This window comes from Montipora foliosa, chromosome 2, assembly GCF_036669935.1.
Source record: "Montipora foliosa isolate CH-2021 chromosome 2, ASM3666993v2, whole genome shotgun sequence".
NCBI classification, from domain to species: domain Eukaryota; kingdom Metazoa; phylum Cnidaria; class Anthozoa; order Scleractinia; family Acroporidae; genus Montipora; species Montipora foliosa.
The window spans coordinates 40,949,497-40,964,496 of record NC_090870.1 but is presented as its reverse complement, the minus strand read 5'-3'; the positions used below and the strand labels follow the sequence as shown (position 1 = coordinate 40,964,496).

Genomic DNA, 15,000 nt, shown 5'->3' with positions numbered 1-15,000 from the left:
CAATGCAACGAAACAATGTTGACGCGCCAAGTTGAGGGTTTTCGTATCTCGTATTTAGCCGCCTTAAGGAATCGTGGTCACGTAAACCTACAAGTAGACTAGACGCCTGACATGTCTTATAGACGGAAAATTAACGTTGCTGATTTGTTTCTCTTTTGAAAAAATTATTTGGAAACGTGGAGGATTATTTGGTTTTCTGTAAAGTGTGAAAAGAGCGTAGATTATTTATCATTCTATATCCAAGCTAAAGCATTTTGTTTTGGCATTTACAGAGGTATACATGTGACGCAAATACTGCGTTTCTATTGGCTGTCATTCCATGAATTATTACTAATTAATGTTTTAACTTTTTCTCATTATTTTCCATCAGGGACCCTCAGGACAGCGCGGCCCAGCGGGACTACCGGGTGCGAAAGGACCCATGGTGAGAATCGCTATTGGCTCAGCTTCCACAGCGATTGAGATCTAAGTAATTTTAATATGTAATGGGTAAACTTTCGAGGCACTGTAACGGCATGTCCTTTGCAAGAGATAGAAAAATTCAGATTAACTCGTCATCTTCTCTCAAACATCTCGTAAAATGCTCTGATCTGCAGAGAATTGAAGAAATTCATCAGGCCAGCGAAGTCCATAAATGTAATGTCTGATTCTCGTAGTAAAGCCCGAAAGAAAGTGATTTAGCATTGCATTCAGCTCTTAGTTTTGATAAAGATGGCTGCTAGTCATCGAAACTCTCAAGGCTAAATCATTTTCTTTTGGGCTATTTTAAGAGAAAAACCAAAATAAATTTACTGATCTGAGAGGGAGGTGTTATCTTTGCCAGAAATTGGTTTGTATTTTTCGACACAGCGGAATAGAAAAGGCAAAAAGAGTTTACTCGTTTGAATTGTATTAACCATTTTGTGTTGCAGTAGCTTCATGAGACTATTGAAAACCAAGTGATATCTGCTTCAGAGACTAACTTCATGGGGTACTGATTCTAAGTCTTCAATTCTAGGGAGCGACTGGACCACCGGGACCCCAGGGTTCTCCGGGCCCACAAGGTCCCAAGGTACGTCACAGCATTTATCAATTACTGATGGATTTCTTCTAGTACTCGTAACGATTGTGCGCATTTTCGTTTTATTTAAAGGGAGCTCCGGGTCCAGATGGAAAAGATGGTCAACCAGGTCCACCAGGAGCTAGGGTAACGTTTTACGGAAAATATACTTCATTAAGGAGTTTTTTCCATTCTAGGAGTGAGAGACAAATTCTCAAAAACCTACGAGAAGTGTGGTACCTCACAAATAATTCCTGATTTGCTTCAGAGTTAAATAATTAATTGCACAACTGGAAAAAAAATCTTGCCCTGCTTTTTATGTTCTTTTATACAACTATAAGAGGTCTCGTAGACGCGATTTACTTGAAAAGTAGCGAAGCATTTCTTATGAATAAAACATAAAAAGCACTGGCCACCGGCTGTGGCTTACTTCCCTTAAAGACCAGGGAAGTCGTCTCTTCGATAGAAACGTTCTGCTCTGTTTAGGAATCTACGTATACAGCGCAAGTTCCTATAGTTAACTGTCACTGGAAATGATATTCGTCGTGGCCTAGCTGAAAATAAAAATCTAGAGAAAATAACTACTCAGAGGAAAACACTAAACGACGTTTGCCACTCATTTGTAAGCTTTTCCTCGTTCTGGTAATTTTTTTGTTAACAATGAGAACCTTGTTTTATCTTAGGGTCCCCCCGGTCCTCGCGGAGATGACGGCACACCTGGTACCACGGGACCCCCGGTAAGCAATGGCTTATTTCGCATTATTGGATGATCGTCTTTCATGCATCTTATTTCACGTTGCTTTTATATCAGGGAGAGCCTGGTACTCGCGGTTTCACTGGTTCAGATGGTGATCCAGGCGATAAGGTATGACGTGAACTCATATTGGTGATTTGGTGATGATTTAAAAAAAACACTTTTTAAAATCGAGTTTGATTCAGTTGAATGATATTTATTGACATATAGACAAGTCTTCGTTTGTTTGTGTCTATTCTACAGATAAAGCAAAGTCAATGCTGTAAAATAATAACTGCTTTCTCGTTCACTCATTACGCCAATCGTAATCTGAAAACAGAATCATTAGAATTTTAAGAAGATTACGACATTTTTTAATTCGATACGCGATGTTACGAACATCATCGTCAGTTACAGAATATTTGGAAAAACCGTTGGGACCATATAACATGCAGAATTAATTATGCATGTTTCGCCTGGTTCTTATATAGTCCTAACGGTTTTTCCAAATATTCTGTAACTGACGATGATGTTCGTAACATCGAAAAATGTCTTATAAATTATCTTCTTAAAAGTCACTTCTGCTGTCTCGACGTTTTAATCATTAGAGTTTTGAAAGCCATTTTCACTCGTCCAGAGTGATTTGAAATGTTTGGCTCGTCAAACTTACAACTGTATTTATGTCATTTTGTCCTATAGGGTGAAACAGGAGCTCCCGGCCCTCAAGGGCCAACTGGCCAACCCGGACAACCGGTAGGATTTGATACACTTCCAACACCGTGGGGGGGGTGGGGGGGTCTACAGTCCACCTGGAAACGTATTTCTAAACGTTGTTTAAACATGTGTGTTTGAAAAGAGAGATATACGTGTTATACGTGGGTTTACGGTAAACTGTTCTCTCTAAATTTCTCCGTTCCATTCTATAGACATTGAAATCGAGGAAAAAAAAGACAAGTAACGAGTGTCTATCATTTTTACGGGGAATTCAATGGATGGCTCAACCGAGTTGAAAACCCATAAGACGCTTCACCCCCAAAAATCTAAGATGATCCAGAGCTGAGAAAATTTCCTCAAATTCATGTACTCACAATGACTGTCGCATTTATATAGGGGGCACGCGGAGACAGGGGGGTCCCTGGGGAGAGAGGAACGCCTGGCGATTCGGTAGGTTGACGGCAGTGATTCAACAACTTCATTCTTCTTTTTTTAATTTTTTGCAGTTTTTGTGTTTGAATAGCACTTAAAAGAGAGCAAATTATCGCTTTTACAAGCCAAATGTAACTTCCCATTGTTATCAGTAAAAGTGTTATTTTATTTTTCAGGGAGAGCCGGGACCACAAGGACCACCGGGGAGCCAAGGGCCTCGTGGTAACCCAGTGAGTATGCCGTCTTGTAACGATTGCATTTGGATATTGCATTTTTTTTTTTCACTTGTACCACGGCTATACTGATTTTTGCGTTTAACTTTCAGGGTCCAAAGGGAGAAAAAGGCTTGCAGGGCGCACAGGGCGAAAAAGGAGATAAGGTAATCACCTCCTTCATCAATGAATTACGTTTTCTGAGCCCAGATATCAAAATGCATCTGTATTGTTTTTATTTGGTTTTTTTTTTTTTATACATTTTCAGGGGCTCATCACGGGGATCCTCTATCTCCACTAATTCCTTGGTCGACCCTTTCCCGAAAAAATTTATTTTTTTACAATGACTGCAAAAATTCTCGTGCGCTCATTGGCTAATTTTTATTGTCAATAAGCGGACAGACATAAATTTATAATTTATGCGATAATGACGCGATATTGCTCGCCTCAGAATAAAGTTTCTCGCATTTTTTGTCTCGCTTTCTTCTCGTGTTTTGACTTAATTTTGACCCCTCTGCCTTTTTATTATTGTAAAAAACAAATTGATGTCAGTTTTTCATGCGTCTGTCCTGTTATTGACAATGAATTTGATCATATCATTGTCAAAGTAGTCTGCAGATCTACTCGGCTATCGCATTGTGAATTCACAGCTACTTTGACAATGCTATGACGCAATCCATGATCAATGACAGGACAGACGCATGAAAAACTGACATCAATTTGTTACTTAGAAACAGGTTTTTGCCACAAAAAGTATCATCAAGAAAAAATGAGGGGACAGAGAGGGAGGCTCAGGGCGTTGGCCGGGATATGTCATGTCCACGAAAGTTATTTTTAGACGAGCGGAAGTCTTTGTTCTAGCGGAAGCCTGTCTTCCGAGACGTGCGCATGCAGTCTTGCCTCGCTCTCAGGTTCTTAGTGAAAAGAGAAAATGGCGGCGCACGTGGAAGGCTGATGAATATTTATATTCATTCAAACATCAGACCGAAGCTGGCCTGCATGCGGACGTCTCGGAAGACAGAACAAAGACTTCCGCACGTCTAAAAATAACTTTCGTGGACATGACATATCCCAAGGGCTGGACCGGGAGCCTCCCTCTCTCCCCCCTCATTTTCTCTTGGTATCATATTTCCCTTGACGCTGAGATTCTTGGGTTTCACTCACGTGATCAACAGCAATGTTTTTCAACGAAAACAAAAGAAGACGTTAGCATAATAATAGCTTTCAATTCCCAGAGGATTGGATCGGGACACCAACATGGCCGCCATTTCATTGTTTGGGGACACCAACATGGCGGCCGTGACATCATGTGAAATCCAAGAATAGCTCTGTTCAGTGATTGACATTTATAAGAGTGGGCGTATTGAATCTCCCAGTGGAAGCGTTCTATAAATAACTACTCGGGAATTGGCCAAGTATTGGGGAAAGTCTCCCCTTGATGATCTCCTGACATTTTCTTTAGCACTCACAAGGCAAATCTTTTTCCAATTCCTAAGGATCCTTGACAAATATTCAAGGGAGAGGAGTCCTTGGTATTTCAAAGTGAAAAAAGCACTCTAACATTCTTCGAACTATTTTCATTGGAAAAATCATTTTCTCCGGTTTAAAGGTATCCTCTAGTAGGAGTGGAGTCCAAAATTTGCTCAAGTGACTATCAGGCTAATAACAATACAGTAATTATAGCAGGTATACAAAAGAGGTCTCTTACTGCGATATTTAGTCGCCCCTGTCTCATAAGTAGGGTCTAACTTCACTGCCTTCTTGTTGTTAGGGATGGCCTGGTTTCTTTGGTCCTACTGGAGTTGCAGGTCCCGTTGGCGACCAGGTATGGTGGTACAAGAATTTCCCCAAAATGCTCCTACTAATCTGATAGATCTTGATTCGATGCCCATTTTATCACCTAATGTAATCATGATTGTCAATCCTCTTTATCATCATCATCATCATCATCAGTGTCACGTTTGCCATCGTCTTTGTCATCATCGTCGTTATCATCGAATGTTTTTCCCAAGGAATATTGTCGAATCTTTTGGGCGCGATCCTCCTTAAACGCCATTGTTTCATCAATAGCCTCCAGGCCGACGTTTCACAAAGGTACGGACGCTGGATTTAAGTTGCTTCTTTTGTTGCCATCATGACGCAATTATAGCTGCCAAATGCGTTTTGCCGTCTTCTTTTTAAAGTGACACCCCCCCCGTGAGGCGTTAAATCCTCCAACTTAATATCTGTCATTACACCACAATTGTTGTTTTTTCCAGGGTGATCAAGGTCCTCCTGGTCCCCGTGGATTCCCAGGGCCAAAAGGAGACAGAGTAAGTGGCTTCGGTAATATTAAAGAGTGCTGGGTTCCTCGTTGTAGGTAGTTATTTCTAGTGCTTAAAAAGAAATTCCCATTTACTTTAACTACGACGTGCAGTACTATAATTAAGACCAAGTCTAATATAATCTACCACCTTCTGCCTATCTTCAACTAGTAAGGCCAAATCAAAGCTTCCATAAGGGCTAACATTCGTCTTTGTGAACCTCAGACTTGGTATTTACCTGTAGCTTAGGGCCGTTTATACGATAGAAAATAAGCCGCGGCTTACTCTGGCCGCGGTTTACATAAGACGCGAGCGTCCCATATAAATGGTACAAAATCTACGTTCACTGCTTTCTCAAGCCGCGGCTTATCCTGGTCTGGGAGTTTATACTCGTAAAAATAGTTCCTTTCGCGTATTATGTACGCGGCGGCCAGAGTAAGCCGCGGCTTATTTTCGCTCGTATAAACGGTTCTATTGTAGTGCTTTTGTTATTTTCTATAGGGTGTAGACGGACCAGATGGACCTCCTGGCCCATCCGGCCAGCAAGGACCCAGGGTAAGTAAATTTAATGTCGCTCCATGCTGCTGAATTTGTTGGTAAACATTCCTTAGTATTAAAAAAAAATCTCGTCCACTTATACATAACAACCGAACGAAAGCATGTTGAAACAGAAACTTTGGATGAACTTCACGAAGGGCCTATGACCAGGAGCAAGCAACAAATATCCTTACTGTGAGTAAACATCTTTCTCGAATCCCAGAGGGTTTTTTGTCTCAAAAGCACCGAAAACCAGTTCGTGTTGGAGGCTAAGGTCTACTCATTTTATAAAATTCATCCCTCAACATGTTTTCAACAAGTTTTCAAAATCAGAGAAAGCAAAACGATTACAGAGTTTCCTGCCTTGAAACGCTTTCGTTTTGAAAATAATATAGTTTAAAATTGCATCCTTTAGAAACTCGGGCAAAGTCCGAGCTCCAGATGGGATTTTCAACCACAACCCCCCGTGATCTAGTCGGACTAGACTAGATCATGTCGGGTTGAGAGTTCAAATCCCATCTGGCATGGAGGTAGGATTTTTACGAGTTTCCAGTGGATGCAATTTCAAAACGTATTCTTCTCACATTTGCTCACTTGGGGGAGGAGGGGTTTGAGGATACAAAGCGTCTTAGGTCAGTCATTCGAACTATCCCCGGCTTTCGAGAAACGCTCCCGCCTGGTTATTTTTAAATTCACATTCCTGTTTTGAATGGATTAAGTGTTATTATAAATATGCAAGGTGGGAGGCGCGGTGGCCTCATGGTTAGTGCGCTCGACTCCGGATCGAGTGGTCCGGGTTCGGGTCCTGGCCGGGGACATTGCGTTGTGTTCTTGGACAAGACACATTACTCCCACAGTGCCTCTCTCCACCCAGGTGGTATAAATGGGTACCGGCGAAATGCGATGGACTAGCATCCCATCCAGGGGGCAGTAAAAAGACTCCTAGTCGCTTCATGCTACGGAAACCGGAGTTAAGCGCCGGCCTGATGGACCTTCTGCCTCGTAACAGAGACTTTACCTTATAAATGTGCAAGTGACCTAAGAGAAAATAATAGGCATTGATTTGATAAGGTTGTTCAAAGGTAGTAGGGTCTGACGCATGTGGATCCTTATACTGTCATGGTTTTCTTACATTGTAGGTTTTATGATAAGAACTAATCCTCTTTGTCTGTATTCACTTCTTTCTAGGGAAGAGTTGGTTTACAGGTAAGTAGTTTGCTAAAATGACATCGCATCTTGTTATACATTTCTTTTTGTACCTTATCTCCGTCACATTTGTATCTCATTGCTAACGGACTGTTTTCCCCCTTTTTTGTGTGTTTGTTTTATACAGGGCACCAAGGGAGACAGGGTAAGAAGAAGTTCTAAGTTTTTTGTAACTCATCTTTGATGGCCGCATATATACCTTTGGGACTATTCTGAAGTACTAAGCCCGCATAAGGATCGGGAATATATAATTCAACCGTTATTCACAGTCACCCATTTTAACCTTGGATCTTAGTTGTCTATCTTTAGTTTGTTGAAAACAGCGAGTCCGATTTGAAGAGAACGACAGATTTTTCCAGTGAATAGTTTTTCGATAGTTTACATTACCGCTCGTCTCCCCACTCCATGCCCATTCGTTAGGTTTTTTCGGTCTCCTCGCTTTACTTACGATAATTCGCAGAAGCGCACGATCTCAGCGGCGGATGCAAACATTCTCTTCCATTTTCGGAATGGACGAAGCGGCGCATCCCTATTTTAGCAAATTGGAAGCTATAAAAGGATTCTTGCCATAACTTTGGATAATCCCTGATGAAGACACTAGACAGCAGTGTCGAAACGTTGTGCTTTGAATTCTAACTTTTAAGCTTCAACCAAATTTTTTTGAAAGCCAGAGTAGTAAGTTTAAGATTTTGCTTTTGACATTTAAGTGTTTATATGGTCTAGCTCCTAATTACCTGGTTGATTTAATTTGCATCAAAAAGCAATCCAGATACTCCCTTAGGTCAAACGACTCTTTATTACTTGAGTTACCTAGCATTAAGACCCGTCCAACCCTTGGCCATCGTAAATTCCAGTCAGCTGCACCTTATCTTTGGAATGCATTACCTTCAACAATTCGCAACATAAAGACATTGGACACTTTTAAGACTGCTGTTAAAACTCATTTTTTTAATTTAGCTTTTAAATAGGTTTTTCTATTCATGTCTCATTTTTAATTTAGCTTTTAAATAGGTATATGGTTGTAGTTTTTAATAGTTTCTTATGTTTTTAGTTTTTAGGACAGTTTGACATAATTTTATTTTAAAATATTGTGAAGCGCAACTGAATATATTCATATAGAGGTCTGCGCTATATAAATGTAATTATTAATTAGTTAATTAGTAAACTACGTCAAACTTCTTGTTATTTTTCTCTTTTTGTGTAGGGATCGCCTGGAGAGAGGGTATGTAGAAAAACAGACAATTGCTAAGAAGTGGAATTAATGCTTATAAGTGGGTCTATAACACATGCTGATCAAGGTTGTTTGTAATCGAGCGAAAAGCTAAATGCTTCAACGCGTTCTAGATCGATTTCTCAGTTACAATTTTAATCTCAAATTAAACGGTTGCTGAAATAAAGACAAAAAGAATACATATTAACTGAAATAACAATTAAAGCAACCAGAAATCGTCAGAAAGTTACTTACTGTATAAAGAAAACGACCATTGAAAGGATACTTACAAACGTTTTGCAATGTTTTGGCTTTGCAACGGGCAAACAACGAAATATTCAACAGTACTTCCTCTTCACGGAAGAGAACGAGAGAGATTTGTTACAGAAAACGGCAAATATGTGCTGGTAAATTAAACAAAAGGGACATCATTCAAAAAATACTTGCATAATAACCATTACGAGTACGAAATATAAGCAAGGAGTACAAACAAAAAATACGCGCGTGCAAAACGACAGCAACAGCATGGGTACGTGTATACCTTTTTTTGAAAACTCACTATCCAGCTAAATCATTGCCAGGTTTTCTGGTTAATCCCTGTGCTCATTTCGGATAACGAAAATCGCCTCACATATTGAAACCAATCGATACTTTGTTATTCATTACAGGAAGTTATATCTGAGAACCACGAGGTTATTACAACGTCAATGGCCATGTTATTTGGCATCTCCATAAATCAGTATGCGCATGCCCAAAAGCGAGTCGAAAGTTCACTATAATTTTAAGGACATCAGTCATTCAATTTTGTTTTTCTTAAATTTTACTATACTTTTTTTTCGTCTAACTATGGGGATTTCTCGCTTAAATTTCAGGGTGACGCAGGAAATCCAGTAAGTTAATATTGTGTATACATTTGAAAATCCTACATGAAGAGTTAATCAAGGGACTTGACTTTCGCTTGATGAAAACCTGAACCTGATGAAAAATTGTAGCATTGGGATGATCTTCATACTACGTATTGTTTCCCTATGTTTTATGATATTGAATAAACTTTTTGTTTTTTGATTTTCCTCTTTGCATTACTTTTTTTTCTTTTGTTATTGTAGGGACAACCTGGACCTCCGGTAAGATTGTTTTTGCTTCCGTTTTCGTATACGCTCAGAGACATTGCACACAAGCGACCATTTACATGAAGACGGCCCTTGCTGCATTTCCTCCACCCTCTGCCCCCCCCCCCCCCCCCCCCCACCAAGAATCCGTTAATAAAGGCTCAATTAAATTGATTAAGGTGGCTCAAACCGGTTCCAACCGTTTTTGAGGGAATGTCTATTAGAGTGATTAACTCTACCACACTGTTCACTTAACGGCAATATTATGATACGACATGAAACGCCAATAAGTGCGTAACAAAAATGCACATATTAATGTGACGTAATAAATTACCATGGCAACAAAAATCATCTAAAAAGCCCCAATATTTTGTTTTTAAGTGCTCATATTTCAAAAACCAACTCGATAAACCAACTTAAATAAAAGACAGTCAGAACTGGCCGACCAGACACGTAAGTTTGCACAAAAAAAACAAACAAAAAAAGCAACAACTTGAAGGAACACTTGCATGATAATTCCTCGCATTCTGTCAAATGGAAAGCGCCCTAAGGCGCATAACATAGCTTTCTTTTAGCTCACCCTCTTAGCATCTATGCTAATCCAAGGAGATCTTATCGAAGAAATTGAAGCGGGATTATAACCCTAAACTAGGGTTTTACAGGCTCATGAGCTCCTGGGTTTTACGATGGGTGGATCACACAGATCGAGTAGATTGATTCACGATCCCTCAATCCACATGATCACTGCTTGGAGATTTTTGTCAATAATTATATTAATTTTTGAAACCTTTATTTTCAGGGACCTCCAGGAGATATCGTAAGATAAATTCTTTGTTGTTTTACTTCGTTTAACTTGAGTAATAATATTGCGGCAAAGAATTGTTAATATTTTAGATCTGATCCTCTTTGATCGGTTTACGGAAATCATTCACTTTCAGTCCGAACGACGGACGGTCGAGGGTAATGGTGTCTAATAGTGAAAAAGAAAGGGGAAGTAACTAAACATATCATCGCACCAAATCCTGAACCCCTTTGCTGCTCTTTAAGGGTCAACCTGAACCTGCTCCGTACTCTCAAATAAATTTAACGAAGAAACGAATAATGAGTCGCTCTGTATTGTAGTCTCGATTGACTGACCAGCCGTTTTGTGCGCTCGCGTACCTCAGCGCACACCACGGCTGGATCCCTGGTCCAGCCAATTGTATTTTCCTCCAATCAGAAAGCCGCCCGCCTGCCAAGTACAAAATACAATTGGCTGAACACAAACTACATTTGCGACGGGTGCTACGTCACGGACAAACGATCCAGCCGTTCGTTGGGAGGAGGATGTTAACCGCACTTACAAAACGGCTGGAAATCGAACCTATCTCTATTGTCCTTAACCTCTTTTGCATTTCTTTTTGTACGAAATGATATTTCACTGTGGGAGTCATTCTGAATACCAGCTGCGGTAACTGTAACAAGGTTCAGTATTCGATTTCGGTAAACTCATTTAGAGAGGGCCGTTAGCTATAGCATAGGCAACTTGCGTGACAGACGTCTTTCTGGCCTGGGTTGCTCGAAGCATGGTTAGCTCTAACCAGCGCTAAATACCATTTATTTATTTATTTATTTATTTATTTGTTTAAATTTATTTATAAACGGGTAAATCATCAGGACTTAAAGTAAATACTAAAATTGCATTAACTACATTGTTAAAATACTAATCTACTGCTAATTAAATCTAATAACAGCAAAGACAAAAAACAATAACAAAGTGCCTGATTTCCACGAATTCCGTGTGATTAATTAATTTAGAGCTAGTTTGCCCTCACAATTTCTAAGAGATGTTGAACTCCGATCGGTAAACATTGATTTCAGATAATCAGGGGCGAGACCATTAAGAGATTTATAGACCAAGTTAAGTTTTTTCCAGCCAAGTCTAACAAAAAGATCATCCGAATTGGCATCATGTGAATAAGAGGTCAAAATACGCGCGATTCTGTAGTTTTTGTGATTTAATGGGAATAGATTTATTGGAATTGCCCCATACGACACTACAGTAATCGAAATGAGGTTGAACTAAAGCATTATAGATGCATAGGAGCGTTTCAAAAGGAACAAAAGACCTGCTTCGCTTCAAGATGCCAATGCAGGAGGCAATTTTCCAAGTCAAGTCATAATATACTCCAAGAGATTTCGTAAATTCTAGTTGTTTTATAGAATTACTGTCGATTGTAAAAGACGGGAGTCTATTAAAAATATTTAACCTTTGCCTTGACCAATCAACATAAACTCAGTCTCAGTTTGACTTATTAAGAGTGAGTTTATTTGCCGTTAACCATTCGATTCAGTAAATTTAGTTAAATCATCGTTCTAGATGCGCAACATCGTTACTGGTAAATGTCAAATGAGTATCATCCGCATACATTCTAGGATGTGAATCAACAAGACAGTTCGGTAGATCATTTATATAGAGCATAAAGAGGAGAGGTTCAAGGATTGTACCTTGAGGAATACTGCAAGTTAAAGGTTGGCTAATCTGTAGGTTTTGATATTTCTTAACCAACGGTTAGCACTGACCAGGCTTCAAGCAACCGGTCCCTGGTCGTCAGCGCGGAGAAAAGTGACCACTGGAAATACGTCACGTAGGTTGTAACGTAAAGGGAATAGTTAACACTTTTAATCCTAAAAAAGGAACGTTTGGTGTAGGGCTCTATCTTGGAATTAAAAGGATTAAAATTGTAAGCCCTGCGAATGGTACCACTTATTTACTCTTCAAGTTATGATTTCCGTAAGGGCGGAAAGTACTTTAATAAACTCAAACGATCTTTGTCTCCAACAGAGCTCCTACCTAAGTAGGAGTTACCTGGTGGCGCCCAGTAGACTGGAGACTGGAACCGACAAGGGAAACACGAGGCGCCGCAGATCAGTTGATTCAGCAGATCCTGACATCTCGGAGTCGCAGGGACTCATCCAGTCCCTTAGGAAGGAGATTGAGAGCATTAAACGACCAAGCGGATCACAATCAAATCCGGCTAGGACTTGTAAAGATCTCTATATGTGCAATGGAAAGCTCCAAGATGGTGAGAATTGCTTGCACTCCGCCCATTCTGGGAGCTCTGAATAGAATTGTGAAATTTTTCGCTCTCACCCTTACCAATTATTTCCTTAGTCGTTAAAAGACATATTCATACATCTTCTCGTCGGGAAGTCGCTTTTTTACACCGGATAAATTGAGTAAAGTTACCAAAACTTGCAGGCATTTGACTCGCTGCAGCTATACCCGTGAGATAAATGAGTCTATGGCTTATCATGCGTCACAATTACTGTTTTGGACATCTGTTTTCAAAGAGATTGTATTTAAAAAAAGTTTGATTTGATCGATGGACTAGACCCACCATTCCGCCACCAGCTCGGTCTCTAAGGCGGGTTAAAAGGGAAATTTCATTCAAATGTCTACAATCCTGGACAAAAATCATTGATACTCTTGTCAGGTTTCGTGCTTTTGGAAAAGAACTACAACAACAGACAAACAATACCCCACCTCCTTCCTTTGATTTGTTGATTTCAGTTTACAGTGTCCCCAGCGCTAGAAGACTTGACACTCAAATAAAGTTTCTTTCCTTTTTTCACCACCCAAGACAAAGTTGTTCATATACATGCGGAAGTGAAGGGGGGGGGGGGGGGGGTGGGGGGCGGGGGATGGAAAAATCCACAACAAGAAGTTTACTTCATGTAACTTAATTTTCTGTTTAGATATGGAGAACGAAGTGAAAAGTGTCTCAACAATTTTAGCTTCCACGTAGCGCTTTTCTTCAGTTCTATGAACCGACCCAAAAGTCAACCTCAATACATCTCCTTAATACTATTCAAGTTGATTGGTGTAGGCGTCACAAGGTGACCCTCTAAAAAAAGTAGTCCCATCAATCAAATTTCCGATCATAGCCGGGAAGATCGACTCCGCCTTCGGAAATCGAATTTAATTCACAGCTCGAATATCATTATGATATATTTTTGGAGGTTTTTCAGTTAGATTCGTACAGATTCTATCGCTTTCCATCGGCGTCGAGTTCGAATGTACGAATGTACCCTGGGAACCAAAGATCCTGATTGGTAGGTCATATCACGCATTAATCACTTTAATTCGGTCTCCGTGGTTTCGGGTCAACTCTCGGCTTGCCGTCGGAACTTTGATTGATAGATGCTAAAACGCAGTTTGGCCGTTAGTGCTTTAAGATGCGCAGAATGGACCTCTTTAGCTTGTACGTTTTTGTTTTCCCATTTTAGACCACGTGATGTTCAAATGTCGTTTTATGCACATGCGTATGTATCTATAACTTATGAAAAAACAAAAGGAAAATTCCCTTGGGAACATCGCGTGGTCTTTTTTGCAAAGTACCATGATGGAAATGTGTGATCTATACCAGTTTTTCGATGTTTATGTGTTCCACTCCTTGGTAGGTCTATTCTGGATCGACCCCAATTATGGCTGTAACGGAGATGCCATTCAAGTATTTTGCAATTTTACGGCTGGTGGACAGACTTGTATCCATCCTGATGGTAACACAAAACAAGTATGTGCGATTCCATTTTTATTTTTTCCTACTGGAAGACTTCTTCAGCAATGTCTTTACGTGAAACGTCTTAGGAAGTAGATGCTGGTATTGAACTACTTTTAAACTGGTAATAGTTGTCACTAAATATTCCCCCGCCTTTGATAATCTGGATGGCAGTTGAGGAACACCGTATAGATACTGGATTTCTCCTTTTTACCTCTTTTGTTCACTGCGCGCGGTGAAAATATGATTTTTTATCTGTCACATGTGAGAATATCGGTGTCGTCATGGTAACGAACACGATTAGCCGATAAATCTCGAGCTTCCTCTTCATTGTAAGATACTTCTGTGCTTTAATATAATTATTCTCTACTACATTACATTTTTATTGCAAAATGTTACATTATCATGATTTGTTTTTCATAACTTTCATATCTTTTTTCATGTTACACAACATGCATGTTTTAGCGGTTGGTGACCACTTTTTCATCATTTCGAAAATGAGTAAAACAAGTTGTTTTAAATCTGGACATTTAATCAATGTCGCTTCGCTCACTCGTGAGAGATACTTTCAGCACGAGAAGATAAAATTCGTATCCCCAAGCGGCCATGTATATATATCTATATATTTGTCATCATTTCATGAGAATAACTTAGTCAATTGCAAATGAAACTTAAAGATGCAATAGAAGACTATGTCAACAACTAAACAGAACTAATATATATAGATATTTTTTTCTACATATCTTGTACTCAAGCAACAGCGTATCGACGTACCACGCAGTACTTTCGCAAAAGTTTACTATCCCTGGAAATAAGACAAAAAGGAAACTCGGTTATTCGGATCGATAATGATTGTTTTACAACTGTTCTACTTAACGGTGTATGTTTGGTGATCTCTTTCAAGTGACAAGGTTTTCCCTTAAGCTTTTAATTGGACCAAAACCCGAGGAGGCAACTTAGAAGT

The 15,000-nt window shown here is 39.7% G+C and overlaps 1 protein-coding gene and 1 pseudogene across 1 annotated transcript in view; one reads left to right on the top strand and one right to left on the bottom strand.

The window, feature by feature from the left end:
• Positions 1 to 15,000, top strand: part of LOC137993079 (collagen alpha-1(V) chain-like) — a 55,488-nt gene that overhangs the window by 36,257 nt on the left and 4,231 nt on the right. The window contains exons 52-71 of the mRNA XM_068838736.1: positions 371 to 424; positions 998 to 1,051; positions 1,133 to 1,186; positions 1,723 to 1,776; positions 1,851 to 1,904; positions 2,472 to 2,525; positions 2,883 to 2,936; positions 3,095 to 3,148; positions 3,244 to 3,297; positions 4,902 to 4,955; positions 5,389 to 5,442; positions 5,935 to 5,988; positions 7,159 to 7,176; positions 7,304 to 7,321; positions 8,381 to 8,398; positions 9,259 to 9,276; positions 9,493 to 9,510; positions 10,295 to 10,312; positions 12,320 to 12,560; positions 13,939 to 14,051. Of these exons, the coding sequence (XP_068694837.1) occupies positions 371 to 424; positions 998 to 1,051; positions 1,133 to 1,186; positions 1,723 to 1,776; positions 1,851 to 1,904; positions 2,472 to 2,525; positions 2,883 to 2,936; positions 3,095 to 3,148; positions 3,244 to 3,297; positions 4,902 to 4,955; positions 5,389 to 5,442; positions 5,935 to 5,988; positions 7,159 to 7,176; positions 7,304 to 7,321; positions 8,381 to 8,398; positions 9,259 to 9,276; positions 9,493 to 9,510; positions 10,295 to 10,312; positions 12,320 to 12,560; positions 13,939 to 14,051 (1,110 nt within the window). The remainder of the gene's footprint in view (positions 1 to 370; positions 425 to 997; positions 1,052 to 1,132; positions 1,187 to 1,722; positions 1,777 to 1,850; positions 1,905 to 2,471; positions 2,526 to 2,882; positions 2,937 to 3,094; positions 3,149 to 3,243; positions 3,298 to 4,901; positions 4,956 to 5,388; positions 5,443 to 5,934; positions 5,989 to 7,158; positions 7,177 to 7,303; positions 7,322 to 8,380; positions 8,399 to 9,258; positions 9,277 to 9,492; positions 9,511 to 10,294; positions 10,313 to 12,319; positions 12,561 to 13,938; positions 14,052 to 15,000) is intronic.
• On the bottom strand, positions 10,331 to 11,956 carry LOC137987661 (uncharacterized; annotated as a pseudogene).